General features: G+C 46.7%; 2 protein-coding genes across 5 annotated transcripts in view; one reads left to right on the top strand and one right to left on the bottom strand.

The window, feature by feature from the left end:
- CTBP2 (C-terminal binding protein 2) overlaps positions 1-7,256 on the top strand; it is an 86,841-nt gene extending 79,585 nt beyond the window's left edge. For both annotated transcript variants that reach the window (XM_015867513.1, XM_015867514.1), the window contains 8 exons: positions 506-660; positions 1,589-1,733; positions 3,274-3,480; positions 4,115-4,329; positions 4,564-4,694; positions 4,802-4,929; positions 5,401-5,518; positions 5,811-7,256. In XM_015867513.1, the coding sequence (XP_015722999.1) occupies positions 506-660; positions 1,589-1,733; positions 3,274-3,480; positions 4,115-4,329; positions 4,564-4,694; positions 4,802-4,929; positions 5,401-5,518; positions 5,811-5,991 (1,280 nt within the window). In that variant the 3' untranslated portion in view covers positions 5,992-7,256. The remainder of the gene's footprint in view (positions 1-505; positions 661-1,588; positions 1,734-3,273; positions 3,481-4,114; positions 4,330-4,563; positions 4,695-4,801; positions 4,930-5,400; positions 5,519-5,810) is intronic.
- A 541-nt stretch (positions 7,257-7,797) lies between these two features.
- The window catches only part of ZRANB1 (zinc finger RANBP2-type containing 1), a 28,455-nt gene continuing 17,074 nt past the window's right edge, over positions 7,798-19,178 (bottom strand). For all 3 annotated transcript variants that reach the window (XM_015867508.2, XM_015867510.2, XM_015867509.2), the window contains 7 exons: positions 18,751-18,904; positions 18,382-18,453; positions 17,634-17,832; positions 15,580-15,700; positions 14,620-14,749; positions 11,383-11,612; positions 7,798-10,703 (listed from right to left, as the gene is read on the bottom strand). In XM_015867508.2, the coding sequence (XP_015722994.1) occupies positions 10,485-10,703; positions 11,383-11,612; positions 14,620-14,749; positions 15,580-15,700; positions 17,634-17,832; positions 18,382-18,453; positions 18,751-18,904 (1,125 nt within the window). In that variant the 3' untranslated portion in view covers positions 7,798-10,484. The remainder of the gene's footprint in view (positions 10,704-11,382; positions 11,613-14,619; positions 14,750-15,579; positions 15,701-17,633; positions 17,833-18,381; positions 18,454-18,750; positions 18,905-19,178) is intronic.

The raw sequence follows: 19,178 nt of genomic DNA, 5'->3' as shown, positions 1-19,178 counted from the left end.
ACCCCAGCCCCAAACCAAACCTTCACCCCTCTGTAGCTAATTACAGCCCTCTGGCTCCTAAAGGAACGGCTACAAGACGTGGTTGTTGACAGGGCAATGATGGCACTGAGTTCCCCCAGCAGAACAACCCAAACACCCACCACCAATGCCCAAAAATGACTCAGTTAATCCCAAGCTGAGCAGCTAATAGGATAGAAGCAAGGGGCTTCCTGCAGCCTTTGCTGATTATCACTTGTTTCCTAACCTCACCTTGAAGAGCCTGCGATTGGAAAATGAGCCCAGAGCAGCTCACAGCTGGATGTGGCCATGCCCAAGGAAACAGCCATGGGCACAGGGGTGGCACTGGTGTGTGTATGTGTGTGTGTGTCCACAGCAGGACAGAGTCCGCATTGGTTTTGTGTCCTTTGGTTTTGTGTCCTTCACGCTGTGTGCTCTCCAGTCCACAGGAATGCTTGGGCAGAGCTGTTGCCATGGGTGTAAAGGTTTGTGCTCCTTCTGCTTGCAGGTATCCGTCCTCAGATCATGAACGGCCCCATGCACCCCCGGCCCCTGGTGGCACTGCTGGACGGCAGGGACTGCACGGTGGAGATGCCCATTTTGAAGGACTTGGCGACCGTGGCATTCTGTGATGCACAATCAACTCAGGAGATCCACGAGAAGGTACAGAGCAGTGGATCTGGGGCACGTGGAGAGGGGCAGGGATGCTCTGCTTCCTTCCCAGCCCTCAAGAAGATTTGTTCAGAGCTCTGCTGCAAGTTGGCCCAGATAGCATCAGCAGAAGTCGCCGCTGATTAAAATTCAGCGAGGCTGTTTGAAAAGCCAGATGTTATTTTGGAACAAAAAGGCACCTTATCTCTTAGCATCAGCTTTTGAACATCAATATTATGAAGGTTTCTCCCTTTCATTGAGCCTGCAGTAACACACAGCGCTCCATGCCCAGCATCAGCACAGAACTGGGTGGCTGTGGGCAGAGATCAGAAATCACATCCAGGGGCTGGGAAAAGGAACTGAAAAGAACCCCAAATGTTTGAATATAAAGTGCACCTCTTTATGAGGTGTCCATTGATGAATGAGCTCAGGTTCCCAGAGCACAGAAGTGGCTTAAGGGGAGCACCAGGGAGGGTTTGAATCTCCATTGAAGGATGGAGTACAGCCTTACATGGGCATACAGCCTCACACAGATGGTCGTAGGTAACCCAGGAATAGTGAGCAGTGTGACAGGTACTGCCCATCTAACACATAAAAGTCCACAGAGTGGCACATGGTTGTCTTCAGAATCAGCAGATGCAGCTGTAGAACCAAATTGCTTCTTAAAAGAAGAATTAGCCTTGCTTGGAAGAGGAGGATCTCATAGATCCTTGAGTGTCTGTGCAGTTCATCCCTGATTCCATGGGGTGGCTGTGGTTTTGGTGGGGTGCACTGCTGCTGGGTTTGGTGGCACCGTGGCAGGTCAGCCAACAGGTTGGTGGTAAAGCTGGGTAACTCCCCATGTAACTGTCTGCATCCCAGAGGTCAGCGGCACTGAGGAGCTGCAGGTGTTCCCTCTGAGTGTCCTGCTGGCTCCTCACATCCCTGTGCTCTGTTCCAGGTATTAAACGAAGCTGTTGGGGCGATGATGTACCACACTATCACTTTAACACGAGAAGACCTGGAGAAATTTAAAGCACTTCGAATAATTGTCCGAATCGGCAGTGGTTTTGATAATATTGACATCAAGGCAGCGGGGGAGCTCGGTAGGTCTCAGTCCTGCACCTCAGTTCCCTCTCATGTCCTTCTGAGCCTTTAAAATCAGCACAGGGGACTCTGCTCCCCATGTCACAGGGGTCACAGGGACCTCTGGCGAGCTGCACACCCCAGCCTGGGAGCCCACCATTGTGTCAGTGATCTCAGCAGCTGTGACAGCCATTGTGGGCCACCTGATCCAAGGACTCAGGCTGTCACCAAGCCCTATGCTGGTGTTTAGGGCTATCTCTGGGGAAGTTAGGGATAACAGCTGCTCCACGTGAGCCATTCTGCGAGGATAATTGCGACAAGAGAGTTTCAAATAGGCATTCCTAAAAAGCAATTCTCAGTATAGTGAGTTATTTTTTTCTAGAGGAGAGGAGCATCTTCTCAGTTTAATGGTTTCTTCGTGTTTTTAACTCTTATTGTTATTATCCATTATAACGGTGTTCTGAGGCTCTGAACATCAAGAAACGAAAAACATAACGAATAAAATAATGGGATGCTGCAGCATAATCCTTCTTTTTATACGTAGCAAATTGGATGGCCAAATGATGTGGTTTAGAGTAGGAAATGTAATGACTACCCACAAATGTAGCGTAAAGTTTAATTGGTATTGCTTTCCATAAGGTAGTTCTTAAACCGTGCAGGCAGCACAACGTCCAGTGTCTGCACACAGCGCCCGCTGGGGTGATGGGATGGAAAAACACCCCCAGCAGGTGTAACTACCACTGCAGCAAAAGGGCAGGGGCCCATCAGACAGGGATGAAGGCCACAGGGCTGGTTGTGGGGCCTGAAGCAGGATGAGAGGCAGAAGGTGCTGGGAGCTTGAATTGGGGTGGCTGCAAACCTTGTAGGGCTGGCAAGGTGTCTCCATATCAGCAGAGGGTTTGCAAAGAGGAAGGAAGGAGCAGCAAAGCGTGCTCCTGGAGGCAGGGGATTGGTACAGGGCTCAGGAGGTGCTTTCATGGCCCGAAATATTCTCATTTTCTAACTGAGTCAGTGGTCCTTAAAGTGGAAGGGGATTTTCGGGATGTTATTCTCTCTTCATCTCCTGCTTTTTTCATGGTTTCTACTCCAAGGCCCCAGTACAGTAAAGCATTTAGATACATATTCATCTCAAATTGTGTGTTTAAATTGTGTTGAAGCCAGTGGGATATAAGCATGTGCTTAACTGCTTTGCTGAATAGACGTGAAATTAAGCACCCTCTTACATGCTTTGCTGGATCAGAGCTTTAACAGGGTAATGGCTGGGGAGACATTCTCGGTTAACTTAATACCCTCAGCTCCGAGCAGAGAGGCACAGTTTCAAATGACCCCTTTGTGACTAAGGAACAAAAGCCCCGTTATGGGGATGTGTGTGGGGGGCAGCCATGGTGCCGGGTGGGGAGAGCTGTGCCAGCATGGCCAGGCCCCCAAAAGCAGCACCCAAAAAAGCCTCAGCACCACAGGGAGCACCAAACTAAACAAGAATGGGACTTGCTCTTACAAAATAAGCGTTTCCTCCTGGAGTTATTCCTGCATGGCTTTCACACCCGCGTCCTCCCGCAGGGATCGCTGTCTGTAACATCCCCTCGGCCGCCGTGGAGGAGACGGCCGACTCCACCGTGTGCCACGTGCTCAACCTCTACCGGCGGAACACGTGGCTGTACCAGGCGCTGCGGGAGGGCACGCGGGTGCAGAGCGTGGAGCAGATCCGGGAGGTGGCCTCTGGTGCTGCACGGATCCGGGGAGAGACGCTCGGCCTCATCGGCTTCGGTACGTGGGCTGAGTTTGTACAACCAGAGCTACTGGGCTGGGATGGGGCCATGTCCCACCAGGTTGGTGACATGCAGTCATCAGATCACGGAATGGTTGGGTTGGAAGAGACCTTAAAGCCCATCTGGTCCCAACCTCTGTCACAGTCAGGGACACCACCCACCAGGTCAGGTTGTGTGGGGCTCCATCCATCCTGTCCTTGGGCACCTCTAGGGATGGGGCATCCACAGCTCTGGGGGCTGCCGTTCCCCCTTGTCCTATCCCTATCTCCCCAACTAGAACACCACATTTCTCCTCTTTATAAGCTTCCCCAAGTACTGGGCATAGCCATAGACTCTTTGATGCTGATATTTAGAAGGAGCCTCACTTAAGTCCCTGAGGGAGTGCTGTCAAAACCCAGCAGTGTCCTCAGAGTGACCAGAGCCAACAGTGCTGCCTTGACACACAGCTACATCACCTCCTTTTTGAGCCCTTCTGCCCAGCATAAAACAGTGCTTGTCTTCAGTTCATAGCAATAGATGGGACAGAGCTTGGACACCCACCTGCCGAGAGCTGATGCTCACACCCAGAGGAGCACAGTGTGCACACCTGGCAGCTGTGCCTGGTTGCATTCATTCTCCTTCCCCTCACGCAGGTCGCACGGCGCAGGCGGTTGCAGTCCGAGCCAAAGCGTTTGGCTTCAACGTGATATTCTACGACCCGTACCTGCAGGATGGGATAGAGCGGTCCCTGGGGGTGCAGCGGGTGTACACGCTCCAGGACCTGCTCTATCAGAGTGACTGCGTCTCGTTGCACTGCAACCTTAACGAACACAACCACCACCTCATCAACGACTTCACGATTAAGCAGGTAATTGCCTCAACAACAGCCAAAGCGAGCGCCCTCTGCTCAGCACCCAAACCCGGGCACTGCAGTCAGGCCCTGTGCTCATGCCCAGTGCCTTTGGGCTCCAACACAGCTCCTTACACCGTTTGTCCCTGTTTTTACTGGACAAATTGCCCTGTAAGCAGGCAGTGCACCAGGGGCCAGGATGGGGTTTGCCCTCTCACACCCAGCTCTCTTCTCTCTCCCCGTTGCCCCCAGATGAGGCAGGGAGCGTTCCTGGTGAACACAGCACGTGGCGGGCTGGTGGATGAGAAGGCCTTAACTCAAGCCCTGAAGGAGGGTCGGATACGAGGGGCTGCCCTCGACGTGCACGAGTCGGAACCCTTCAGGTAAAGCTCCGTGCGGTCCCTTCCTCAGCATCACACACACCTGCAGGCACCAAGGGCAGCCCAGGAGCCCTTTGCCATTCTTAACGCCTTTTACTCTCTGTACCCAGTTTTGCCCAAGGCCCGTTGAAAGATGCTCCTAATTTAATCTGCACCCCGCACACGGCCTGGTACAGCGAGCAGGCGTCGCTGGAGATGAGAGAAGCTGCTGCTACTGAAATCCGGCGTGCGATCACAGGTACAGCCCCTATATGGGGGCCCTGAGCTGCAGCTTCAGGGGGGTCCCGACCCTGATTTTCTTCCACTTTTCTGTCACTGGGATGCATTAGAAGCCGAGGATGATTGGGATGGAGGGGACATTAAAGAGCATGTCCAAATGGTGCAGGAACACAGCTTGCTCCATGGTGATGCTCCAGCAGATGGGTGGTTCTCTTGTCCTAAAACTTATCCCTATTCTTCACCCCATGGCAGTGCTTCACTCCGGGCTGCCCTGTGCTTTGAAATGGGGCTGAAGGGAGCAGCTACTCCGAAGGCAGCTCAGGAGAGGTCTCCAACCGTGACCTTTGGGATACCCAGCTCATCTTCTGGGGCCTTCATTTATCCCTCTTTCCACTAACAAATAGAGGGAAAAAGAATAATTGTAGCTTTACTATAGGGTAATACAGCAACAGGGTGCCTGACACGTGCTTATCTTTAATACCGACTCCAGGGCGCATCCCAGAAAGCCTAAGGAACTGCGTGAACAAGGAATTCTTTGTCACAACAGCTCCGTGGTCAGTAATAGATCAGCAGGCGATCCATCCAGAGCTCAATGGTGCCACATACAGGTAAGTCAGAGAAAAGGACAGTCACGGGCAGGGCTGGCCCTGCAGAGCTACTGTCAGGGGGTTGCAGGCACGTTTCCTTATGCTGCTGCAGGCTTTAAACTGAGACGGGGAGGTTTAGGTTGGATCTTAGGAGGAAGTTTTTCACCCAGAGGGTGGTGACGCACTGGCACAGGTTGCCCAAGGAGGCTGTGGATGCCCCATCCCTGCAGGCATTCAAGGCCAGGCTGGATGTGGCTCTGGGCAGCCTGGGCTGCTGGTTGGTGACAGCGGCTGCTTCTCTTCCTCACCCCAGGTACCCGCCCGGGATGGTCAGCGTGGCTCCAGGAGGGATCCCAGCAGCCATGGAGGGCATCATGCCCGGGGGAATCCCTGTGACTCACAACCTCCCCACGGTGGCACATCCTTCCCAAGCTCCATCTCCAAACCAGCCCACAAAACACGGCGACAACAGGGAACATCCCAACGAGCAATAGCAGCTAATTTACAACAACAAAACCCTTCAATAAACTCGGGACCAAGAGACGTTGGGATAAAAAAAAAAGAAGTTCCACAAGAACTAAAGTTGAAATTTGATACAAAATTGGTAACGTTGATTTTTGGCCAGATGCATCGTTGATGTTCCAGTGTTACCGACACAGTGACAGCAGCCAAGACTGGGGGGAAGCCCTGAAGGCGGCACCTGCTCACTGAAGAGCTGAAAACTGAGATGTGAGACGTTAAGGATGGAAGTGCTCGACTTCTGTTGTTGTGTGTTCAGTTTCCTTCATCTGTGCATCACCCACATGAATAAATGAACGTTTGTTTTCCCCCTCGGCTCCTTGGGATGTGAGCACCGGTTCCCATACTATTGCATTAAGCAATCCTTAACATAGAAATGGAAGAGGAAACCACGACGTGGCTTCAGCCCTTCCCTTACTCTTGTTTGTGGTTCCCTCTGACAGCAGGAGGCACCAACACTGGCTTAGAAAGCAATGAAATCCTTCGTGCTGCCTCTCGATATGAGCCAGGAGCGCCCCTGCCAGGCTGGGGGCAGAAGAACAAAGAGCTGTCAGTGATGGGAGCTGCACTCACATCCATACCCTGCAATGATGCGATGGAGGGGGGGGAAAAAAGAAGAAAATAATAAAAAGGAAAAAAAAAAAAAAAAAAAGAAGAAAGTATTACGTTTCACACACTATTTGTACTCAGATATATTTTCTCAGTTTTAAATCTGCAGCTATTTTATCAAGTGGAAAAAAAAAAAAAGTCTTGAGCTGGAAAAGGGTTCAAGAGTAACGTTGCATTTCCTTATGTCTCAGGAAACACTTTTTATGGTAACTTGTTGGACTGTCTATGAACAAAACCCACTTTTTTAGACGTTGATAAAAATCTTCTTTTCTTCACGTGCTATTTTATACAAGAACACTGCAAGACGTGCTATTAGACGTGACTGATTTTAACAGGTCCTGTTAGGTTTGTATCAGCTAGTTACATGTTATATTCATAGTCTTTTGTGAACCATCGCCTTTTTGTTTCGATAACGATGGCCTCTTTGGAGCCTTCCCATGGGTACCTTCCTGTTTCTGTGACAAAGGAACCTTAAAGCTGCCCCAAACAGAAGAGAAACAAACCAACCCAGTGGCTGTCAGCAGTATGTTTTGGTTTTAGTGTGTTACCGTTCCTGTATTTGTTTCTTGTAAAGGTGGACATTTAGCGTTCAGTGCAGTTTTCAATAAAAAAAGTGATAAAATTTCTATAATTTCTGGGAGGTGGGAGCTCAATGCGCTGTCCCAGCACATCACACCAGCCAATGAGCAGCACAGCGTGGTCATGCTCTGGGGGCTGATGTTCAGGTTTGGAATTGCATTACAAAGAACCCAGCTATGGGAGCTTTCCTTTGGCTGTGGGTTGTGTTGCTCCCCTGGCAGCAGCTCACAGTGCAGCTCTCCAGCCGACCCAGCACAGTAGAGATGAAGCGATGCTGGTTAAAAGCAGCATCATAAGGTTCAGTGTTAGCTCTGCTGATAGGCTGTGAGCAGCAGTGCATGCAAAGCTGCTGCTCTTCCCTTCCTGGAAAGGCATTGCCACGGCTGGGATGTGCATGGGCAGCCCACAACAAGCAGCGTGAAGGTGGCAAACAGTCCAAATAAAGCCAGCAACCATTAAAAAGGGGGTGAGGGGGGAAGGTGCTGAGCAAGGAAGCGAGCAGGTCTTTTAAGGCCACACAAACCGACTTTGTTGGCTGTGTCCAACCAGTTCTAGTCATACCCTAAGCCATGCAGCGGGACGCGGCAAGAACGCAGGATTACTAAATTTTAATATATTAAAACCAAAAGAAATACAGGGATTGTCCATTGAGCCGTTCATAAACAGAACCAGAAAACCAACCAGGTGTGAAGGAGGGAGCAAGGAAAGCCGAGTTCTGCGCCAGGAAAGCGTTTGCTACTGTGAGCAACAGGGAGGGACGTAACATGAGAAACAAAGGTGGAGTGCTCGGCTGGAGGAGCAGAGCTTGCAATGAGCTGCAGGTAACATGAGCAAGTTCATCTCAGTATCTGTCAGCTTTCAAGTACGTAATTCAACAACACCCACGAACATACACCGAGTACCGTGCTATAGCACAAAGCAGGGTTTGCATCTCTTTAATCTACAAGTACATGAGGTTTGGATTCACTTTGATTTTGAAAGGATACTCCCCCAGTTCAGGATGGACCAGGGAAGCTCGTTAACCTGAACATACCATTGAACAGCACATGGGAACAAAACAATAGTGAGAAAGAAAGCCAGGAGCTCTGAAGTACCAGGACTGCCCTCACAGAGCTACACACATTGGAGTGCAGTGCTCACCTTAATGGCTGGCACTCAGTGATGCTGCCGGCTGCCCACATGAAGCTCAGGGGAGGGACAGGCGTGTGCAGAGAGCAGGGCTCAGGGCAGGTTTCACATCAGTTGTTCTCCCCGTGGTAAATGGAAGCTTTACTTCCTTTAGCGGAGCGTTACTGTGAACATAAGGGGCAGGGGGCACAGGGAAGGGTGCTCAGGACACTGCACAGCTCTCATCCCAGCACACGCTGCCTGCAGCTCCCTGACAGCCCAACTATGGCCATCAATGAGACAAGGGGTAAAAGGGCTTCGCTGCAAGAAAAAGAAAATAAAACCAACTTAGAAAGCAAACTCAAAACGGAGCCAAAAACCTCTTCGGTATCAGCAGCTCCCTGTCAGTGCAGGCCAATCATCCACACACTGCAGTTAAACGCACACTCTTCCAGCTGCTGCTTTGCTCATGCACCAACCAGAGGAGCCTGAATGGCCAAAACCAATAACCATGTGAAGGTGTTTCCTAAGGAACCTCAGTGGGATCTGATGGGAAAACTGCTCCATCAATGCAGCACCTGGTTCTGTCTGCACTGTCGGCGCCATCACCACCTTGATGGAGCTGTGCGCATTTCAAGCAGCATTTGGAAGGGAAAATAAAACAAGCAGCAAATTCCTCAGGGGTTCCCCAGCTCTCCTCTATGTAACAGTATGTGCTATGGGGCTTCTTGCCAAACCCTAATTCAAACAATTGCATCTACTGCTAAATTCCTTATGGAACCTCCACGCCATCCAAAGTGCTTTTCAAGAACACCTGAATTGCACTCACTGCATGTGTAAAAACCAGCATCAACCTTTAGTGTTCATAGATCAGCTTCAACCATCGCAGGTTACACAGCTACAGTCATCAAAGAGAATTAAATCGCTACTGGAGAATAATACTCTGAGCTTAACAATCTTAGGAACTTACATAAGTTTAAAGTATGGCCACATCAATCGACATGCAAGGAATTCCCAGGGTTACAGACCGAGAGATACATAACACGGTGCTTCGAATAACAACTGCAGCACAGACGCTTCTTGTTTTTAATCAGAACTGCTGAGTGGATCCTCGCTAGGCTGACCGACCGACCGACCCTTCACACAGATGCTTTTCCATTGGCAGCAACGTTTTAAGTTGATGAAGGAATAAATGATGGAACGACGTGTCGTTTGTGTCACAGCAAGAAGGGAGCTGTGACAGCGCAAAGCTCCCCGTCACATCTCGAGTTCTCAGGTTTCACACAATCCCATTTAGCATTTACGTACTGGAATCAAATCCCGATACTTCAGGTCACAGCTCGGAATAAATATCCTTAAGTATAATGAAAGGAATCTAACTAGGAAAGGACGGGGGGGAAAGGGGGAAAAAACAAACCCAAAAGCAAAAAGACTTGTTCAGGAAAACAAATCATTTCACTCCATGAAAAATTCAGCTTCTCTTCCAGTTTGTTCCATAGAGTTCAGGTTTTATTGGTGGGCACAGCAGTAACTGAAATAGAAGTAAAATGAACGTGGGTTTGCTTACGACTTGCTGTGGGTATTTTGTGCAAAGAAAAAGAGAAACCTCACTGCCTTACATGGGCACTGCTGAGCTTTCACATGGAAGGGCCCTTCACAGGAACCTGCCAGAGTATCGATAGCAGGTGATGGAGGATGGAGGATGCCAGGCTCTACTGCAAAAGAATCTCAAAGGGAAGAGAGATCCGTCTAACGTGTGCTTTGTAAGTGCCCTTAACTGAAAAACTTCTTTGCAATCATTAAGATGCTGGTATGCTTCTCCTATTACACAATCTCTTACACAACCACATGCAGTACATTTATAGACAGATTTACAATCAGAAAGAAAAAGTGTTTTGTTTTTTGTGGGGTTGTTGGTTTTTGTTTTTTCCTGTCTCGATAATAAAATTAGGTGTTCTGTTTCTCTTTTGTTTTATACAAACTGTAGTCCGGCCCATTGAGCGCTCTCCATGCAGCAGATGAGCTTCTAGACTCTCCCCATGCTGGTTAGAACAATCCCCTTTGCAGCATGTTTCTTCTAGAATTAGGTTGTTCCACAACAAACAGCTATAGCACAACTCTAACTCCAGGTCAGACACTACGCGCTGGTCATTTGCTATTCCAAATTCACCCATCATTCATCATCATCATCCTCATCTTCCTCGCCATCAGAAAGGGACGTACAAGGGCGGATCTGTCGGTAGCGATCGAGCCACTTCTCCACCATCTGGGTGACCAGAGGATGGTTGCGCCTGCGAGAGCTCTTCTGCATGGCCACCAGGACCCCTCCTTCCGTCACACAGCAGTCCAGCCACTCCCGAAGCAGCTTTTCTTGCTGCTCCTCGTTACCTATCTTTGGGAGGAGAGAGAGAGAACAGATTGAGAATGAGGTGGGTAGCAGCAGGACAAGGGGGAATGGTTTTAAACTGGGACATGGGAGGTTCAGATTGGATATGAGGAGGAAGTTTTTCACCCACAGGTGGTGACACACTGTTCACAGGTTGCCCAAGGAGGCTGTGGATGCCCCATCCCTGCAGGCATTCAAGGCCAGGCTGGATGTGGCTCTGGGCAGCCTGGCACACAGCAGGGGGTTGGGGCTGGATGAGCACTGTGAGCCTTTCCCCACATACACAGTTAATTGCAGTGGCTCCTTGTCACTATCGTAGTTATTAAAGAAGTAAAGCTGTGTTTCACTCAGACCATGCTGTAAATACTGGCCAATAATTATGCTGCATCCATAACAAAAACATTCAGCCTGGCATTAGTGTCAGACTCTTTATTTGCTGGTCCTCCCAAGGTACACCTGTACCCTGCACAGTTATTTACATTCAACTTACAGACCTACAAATAAACACCAAATAGATGGAAAAAACACACCTGAGAACCACCTCAGGTGATGAGGAGGGGAGCAGCATTAATACACCCCAACGGCCTATTCCTGACCACTCTCTGAGCTGCAGGAACACGGATGCTGAGGCCACAAGTCAGAAGGAGCTGTGAAAAAGGCTGGCAGCTCCTGGGTTATTTCTTACCTCTTGAGCAGAAAGGAAGTGAATGTGCAATAATTTCCTCTCGCTATCCACCAAGGGTAGAAATGTAACAGTAACGTCATCGTCAGTGTTCAAGTTAGCACCAGCACCTCGATTGCCATATCCATCGTTCTCCATGGCAACCAGAGCAGAGAAATGGCCCCTCGTGTAGCCCAGAGCAATAGGACTTTTCCAACAAAAACTCTGTTCCCATAACAAAGGCAAATACACACCTACAGCAACAGGGAATAAAGGATGAGCCAGTTAAGTGTCTATTTTTACCAGGACAAGAATCCTGCCATCTGCTTGCAAAAGCCTATTATTAAAAGAACGTTCTGTGTTAAGCATTATTCAGCATCTAAGCACGCGGCCCATTCCAGAGACAACTCGACCTCTCATCAACATCATCTAAATAAATTAACCCGCATCAATTATGCGCATGGAGGCTCCAAAAGCAGCAGGACCAACCACCAGAACCTGACACCGCTTTGCTCACATATGGAGAAAGGAGAAAGAAGAGAAAGCACTGACGGCACAGGATCCAAAGGGAATAAGCAGTTTTACCTCCCTCCCATTTTTAGCAATAAGGAGAGTAATTTGTTTGGGGAACAGCGAGTCTCAACAACAAGAGCAGAACCCTTTTCTAGGAAGAGAACTAAGCCTTTGGTGCGTATTGCTGTGAGACAACTTGGGCTGAAGCAGCCCTTACCTTGTGACAGCTTAAAAATAGCCGTGCATAAACTTAAGTGCACATGTAGCATAGCAACCTTTCATAGTACAGCTGCTGCCAGCGAGTTGGGGACAGACGCTGCAGCAAAACAAGGCACTTGGTTCCTCCTCCAGCATCCATGGGCACTGCAGGGCAGCGGTAACGTGGCAATGTGAGGCAGGGGGGGCTTTATCTAAGCTTAAGATAAGCTTAAGGGGGTTTTTATTTAAGCTTAAAACTCATCTTTTCTACAAAGAACTAACAAGCTCTCAGTATTTGGCCTTCTCCCACAACCTGCATTCTTAAATTGGAAAGAAAAACAAGAACAATCAGAAAGAACTGGAACAGCTCATAGATGAGAGTCACAACTCGATTATAGAATCTAGATTTGAGGAGAAATCCTTTAGAATATCTTAGCTCTATGTTCCTCCCACTCCCTGCTTTATAACAAAGCCCTGCTACAATTCCCTGCTCAACCCAAAAGACGCAGAACAAGCGCTAAGTGTGAACCTGAGGACGTGTGAAGCACTAACATTTGGGCAAGGAAGGACCCTTCCTTTTTCTCTTTTTGGTCAATGTGATCTTAAACACAGACCAAGGGGCTAATACTGAGTCACAGAGCTCTGAGCATGGCTCAAAGCTTCTGTGAAGGGAACACGTGCCAGGCAGAGCTCACAGGCACTGAACAGTCTTGTACCACTCACAGGAGACGCGTCTTGCTGGCCTATGTTGCTCTGCATGTGAGGGCTGTCCAGCCACTTGGTCCCAGCTGTGCTGCCAGCATTTAATTAGCAGACATTAACCACAAAAATGCAGCTGGACAGGGCAAGAAGTGACTGCAGGTAATTTGACACAAGAGTCCCGAGTTCACCTGCTGCAGCTCACCGCTCATTAACATCAGTCTGCCTGCATTCCTGGAAGCACATGTTTAACAAGAGGCTGTCCCGTGCACCTGGGTACCTCCTGGATCAACCATTTCAGCTCGTTTAGGTCTCACACCTGTTTGCCTTAATGCCCAATTACTGAACAAAAAACATTTGGCAGCCACTCAGCCTTTAAGTCAGAAGCAACTGAAACCCCAAAGGATGGTGTCTGTGTACAAATAGCTGCTCTTTCCCAGCCTGTACTTCCGTCATCTAAAATGAAACACACAGCTACAAAGAGCAGCAGATTTTATGCTTTCTGAAGTACTCCCCCATTCCTTGGGCAAGATGTTTTGTCACTGCCCAAGTTCATTTTTGCTTATAAAGAGCAGGATCTAGAGCAGGCTCAGGAAGTTCTCTACTAGGCTCTAAACAAACAAACAACACACACAGGTATAAATAATGCTGGGTAGGAGTCAGGCAGAGATTCACGAGCCAGGAAGATGAACCATGGGCTGAAGGAATGTCCTGACACCCTGTCACACAGCTGCAGGGCTGGACTGACCACTTCTTTCCACGTCTGTTGTGTTTACTGCTGAGCATGATGCTTCCAATCCCCTTTCCTGCCAACAGGGAAATGCTGAAGTGTCAGTGAGTCACCCAAAAACACTTGACTTCTAAAATAGAAGGAATTCTTAAGGAATCTACACACACCTAAGCAACACAGAACTCATTAGGTTTATCTTAAAGATGTCCACGCTGTTTGCCCAGAGAATCCAACCCAGCTACCCAAAGCCACAGCACTAGCTGAGAAGCAGGCCAATATTTACATCACACTTAGGTTTCAGCCATTTAACACCCTGCAGCATCACAGAGAATTTAAGAATCGCCTTTCCACCTTATCATGGAATTTCCCTTTGCAGAAGACGATTGGCCTTATCAGTTGACCAATATTTGGTAATCACGTGTAACCAAGTTACCTAATCTTACAGCTCACACAACAGACTGCCAGTAGAGCACGTGTGAAGAGAACTCCTTTTCCAGCTTCATACATTCAAGCAAGCAACCACTTCTTTAAGTGTTAAAAGAACTTGGTCATTCTCCTCCCTGCTTTACATTTCTCTACCTTCCCTCACACGCACTGGCTTTGAGGACGATTCCTCTTCACCTCTGTTAGGGCTGCTTCAATCCACCTGCCTTGTGCTGCCCACCTCTCCCCACGTTTATCAAGTACACTGCTGTGAAGTCTCCTGCAGGCAATGCTAAGTGCAATTCAAGTTAAAACAAACATTCACAGCCACTAATAGCACAGACAGACTGAGTTTCAAATGCCATTTATGAAGCCCGTGCCTTACAGCAATAGGAACCATACAACTTTGGGAAAGCTTTCGCTAAGCAGAACGTTTCAGATAAATTACAGGCTGAGAGCACATTGAATGGAGGCAAAAATGGTTTGTTTTGAAACTGTGGTTATAGGCAGCGTGCCCACCATACACTGAAGAATTGGAAGCTTTGAGTGGTTTCTTCTGTTCTCTAACAGCAGAAGAGTTTACCTACAACACAACTCCACCCCTTTCCATCTATGTAGTAGTTGGTGTCACTCCTTGAACTATTAGTATTAATAGCTGAACGTTAGTTAAGATTAAACTTGAAAAAATACAGGCTTACCTTGAAAGCGGGTATATCCTAACGTTTCTCCTCGGAAACTCTTATAATATTTTACTCCATAAACTATAATTGGTCTTCTAAGAATATGTGCAAGTACAAAAATGTGTGTCTGCTCCAAACTTGCTCCAGGCTGAAACAAAGACAATGCAGACAGCATTTGAAAGAGAACTTATTCTCTCTACTTTGGAATTTGAAAGTTATTCTCCTAATAAGTGAGGCAGAAAATGCTTTTAAGGGCTGTCTAGAATAGAAATGAAGGAGTGTAAGACTGTTGCCTATCAGTTGGAGATAAGCAAAACCACTTCAGTGTGCTAAAGAACTTAATCTGTCTGTAATAATTCTTTGTCCTGTCTTCCAAATTCAGTCCAACACATCTCATTGTTCAGTTAGACGTGAAGGACCACAGAATATTTAGCGTCAAATAATTCCCTCATCTGGGGAAAGCTTAAGGTAAGTGTGTTCTGCTGACAGGAAAAGAGCACGTCCAAAACAAATGGCTGGAAAACAGCTACAAATACCATGTATGTCATTTAAAAGGGGAGCTAAAAATATTCCTGTAGTTGGAGCACAGCGAAACATCAACCTCATTTCAAAGTATCAGTTTGCCAAGGTTCCACCAGTGTAACTCGGAGATGTAGGGCTGTGTTCTAGGAAGTGTGCAGTGCAGGGTCTAGGAGGCAGAGCATTAAGCAATCATGTATTACTTTACAGACCGTGCTTTGATACCAATGGAACCAAGCTTTTCCCCACACTATACTGTTTTAATGGCAAGTTCAACAATTACCTTTATAAATTCACTTGCCAGGAAGAACCTACTCAATAATAATGGTGGCTTAAGAGGAATGTTTTTCTTTGTAACAAAAAATCTCATTCCTCAAGAACAGTCTCAGTTGTGGTAATTTCACTTCAGAATGATCAAACCCTTTCAAACAGCAAAAGCTTATGAAGAATTTCTCTTACCTGGCTTGCGAGAGAGAGTATGAATGCCCAATCTTCCTGCCACTGTTCCTCTCGCAGTGAGAAATGTAAACCAAAGCTTTGGGAATACCATGATTCCCATTCTTTCCAGCGCGTATAGAACCTAAAATATTGGGGGTAAGGGAGGAGGGAAGAGAGAGAGAAAGAAATGTAAAGGCCGCTGTGTGCCTGGTAGCAGCACTCAGCCCTTGTAATTCATTATCCCAACTGTGTAATGAATGGGAGAGAAAAAAAGGAGCATCCATAAGGAAATAATACATATTTTTAGATTGGCATGAGACTCTACTTTGCCAACCCTCATGTAAGAAATCACTTGAGATCACAATACCAACAGCAAACACCCTGTAGTAGATACAAGCTGAGTTGAGATTAGTGATTGCAGTTAGGAGCCTATTCCTTCAGCAACTACCATTAAAGCCAGCGACAGCAGCAATGCTTCCTATCTGCTACATGTCCCAGCCCAAGAAGTTTGAAGTTAACTGTAACTTCCCCACACAATACAGCACATATAGGATGTGCTGAATGATTTGGTCACAACAGAATTTATCTATGAGGTCTCAGAACCTCGATCTGGACTTTTAGAAAGGAATTATGACTCAGTCTGACATGTTAACACCACAAAAACACCAGCTGATTCCTCAAGAACTTCCACCCAGAGGCAGATTGTGTCCTATTAAGGATATAGCTCTGCAGAGGTCTGTCCAAAAACCAGTACTAACTTCTCTAGCAACCAACCAGCAAATAGCATTACGTAGATTAAAAGCAGACAACAGCATTTAAACAGCTATGAGGGTGCATATATTATATTTCAATCTGATTTACACTGGTCCTCATTGAAAGCACCACTAAGTAAATTCAGAGGAGAATCCAGCTTCAGCACAGAACACCATCTAGGAAGATTAACCAGATCTAGTATATTCTAAACAACGAGCATTATGTTTGACACAACAGCCAACAGAAGTTAGCATTTACAGTGTGAAAGATTGGTTTAAAACTCAGTTGTCTGCAGCGTGTGTTTAGATACCATGCTTTGTCTTGTTACCATAAAGAACAAAACCTGATCTATCACAAGTTGCTGTTCTGGCCTTAGAGGAACTGCTTGTGATGCCAGGGACATTCCTACGTGGTTGATATGTGCATTCCACTATAAACAACTCTCAAGTAGTGACAGAGCTATTTGGGAGGCAGGATCTAGGGAAAACAGCTTGAGAAGCACATTACTGAATGCAGCTCTAGATACTAACTCAAAACAACATGTAGCTGGGGGCAGCAATCACAAAATCTTCTTACAAATACCCCCAAAATTAGCCTTTGTGCCCTGAGAAAGGGGACAGGCTTCATCCCTACTCTGCCAGCTGACAGAGTTTCTCTTGTCCTTGATGACAAGAACATATGAAATCTAATCTCCCGTGTCTTACGTTAGCCTTTATCAATATCCTGCTTTAGTCCCACTGCACACTTGAGAGCTGGCAAAGACCAGTTGGGTTCTGACTACAAATATTTTTCTTCCAACAGTGGCAAAGCACAGTACTGGATTAAAGAGGGCAGCCAGTGTAAAACAGCAAACGTTAACTCAGGAAGATAAATTATTTCTACAGCCAAGTGACAGCACTAGCGAAGTGTCAGTGCTTTACTGCCATTGCTTTAGCAGACAGCTATTTTCTAACAGTCTCCTGCAAACTATCCCCCAATAGCAGGAAGATGGAGCATGTGCATGATTTACACTGTATGTACAGAGAAATCTCAGTTCTAACTGTGGTCAGCACACTCCAGACAAGCACACAGCATCGAGTATTTCACTTTATGTGCTGTTTGGTGATGACTGCAATCACTAAGGACAGGATGCCCAACTTTCCAGTGCTTTGCATTTGAAAGAAGCTAGAATAGATTACCATGTGAATCACACTGACTCAACATTCTGGATCCAGGCAGTTGTGTTTATGTTGTTGGGTTTTGCTTTGTTGCTTTTTTAAATACAACTACGGTGGTGCTACATGGAAAGCTAATCTTTAAGGGTGCCATAGGAACTAACTCACCAATGTGAGCAGTCATGTAAACTGTCATGAAGAGCTTTCCGCAGCACTGAATCCTTGTCGTAAATGCCCCACGTGGCTTGCAGGACCGAATCGAGCAGGCAGTCCCCTGCAGTCCGATTCCAAAGTGCATATAATCTGCTGTCCAAGCGCGTACCCAATTCCAGTGACCAGTTAATAATAGGAGATTCCTCTTCGAGCTCTGTAACAAGAGGATGGCTTGAAACCGAATTCGCATTTGAAGCCTCAAACTGAACAGCATGTTAATAGCATGACCTCATCCATCTATTTGCATGAACAAAGCTGCTTTTTCATCACACTACAAGTAGAGGTGAAGTACAGCAGCTAAAGGCACTTGCTTCCTTGGGCCATATACTGTCAAGAAAGAAAAACGTACACAAGCCTTAAAGAAACATCGCATCAATTACTTTAGGATCACTATTGGAGCAGAAAAATTGTTAGGCTTTCTGTGAAGAGCTTGTGACTCAAGCTGTAAAGCTTCAAAAATACGCAGAAAACTTCAATCCAAAGATGAACATAACTCCTAAGACTCTATTCCTCTTGAATAAAATGGAAATGTTAATCTCCACCCTGTAATTTTGTTTAACTCAAAATTATCTAATCTATATTTAAAACACAACTTCAGGCAACAAAGCCAAATATGCACACAAATCTCCATTTTAAAATGTATTTACTGAGATAAATATTCATTAATGACAAGTAAGGGGAGACAGCAGCCAGGAGCATTTACCTTTCTGAACATCTCTATCAAGCACTTCATCAAATAGCTTTTCTTGGACTGTGGGTGGTAAGTCTTCAATATCTGAAGAAATAGGAAGACAGTGTGAAAATCACTTATTGCCTTAAAAAGAGACGTTACCAGCTGCTATTTAAGAGAATATACTGAAGTGTGCAAAACCGAGAATTAGTTTGCAAATTCAACTACTTGGTCTAACATAAATTACTGAAGAAATAAAGCACAAAAATAAAGCCTATGTGGACACTACTGCTCTCTGACAGTCAACATATAGAGCCCAAAGCAGCAGTTCTCAACTTGCAGACAAGAATTAACCAGAAAAGAAAAGGTAAGATGAAGCAGCAATAACAGCTGTATAACTACCTGCAGGTAACGTAAACGTTACAAGGTCAGTCAGGAAATAGCAAGCAAAGTCTCCTTTCCGCTGATGAAGAGATGCAGCAATTTCACGACGAATTTGTTCCGTGACCTCTGGACACACCATGGCAGGAATGCACTTTGCTGCATGTTGTGATACCTGCAATGCAACACAGTTACTGCACTCAGTTTCCAATTAAGTATTGAGACTTAAGAGCGATAACTATCAGTAGGAAGTATTTTGTTAGGAAGTGATGCAATAAAAGTGTAAGTATTGGTGCTCTGAAAGATGGAACACAGTCACATACAATGATTAGTATCTCTCATTTAGCATGAAACTGATAATAAACCTGGTTAAAATCTGTTTTAAATCATAGCAATGAATTAACAGACAACCACTTCCAGCAGGAAAACGGAGGCAAAAAAGTAACAGA

The sequence above is a fragment of the Coturnix japonica genome, chromosome 6 (assembly GCF_001577835.2).
Source record: "Coturnix japonica isolate 7356 chromosome 6, Coturnix japonica 2.1, whole genome shotgun sequence".
In the NCBI taxonomy this organism is placed as follows: domain Eukaryota; kingdom Metazoa; phylum Chordata; class Aves; order Galliformes; family Phasianidae; genus Coturnix; species Coturnix japonica.
Note: the sequence above shows the minus strand (reverse complement) of the source record. Positions and strands in the feature narration are given on the sequence as shown.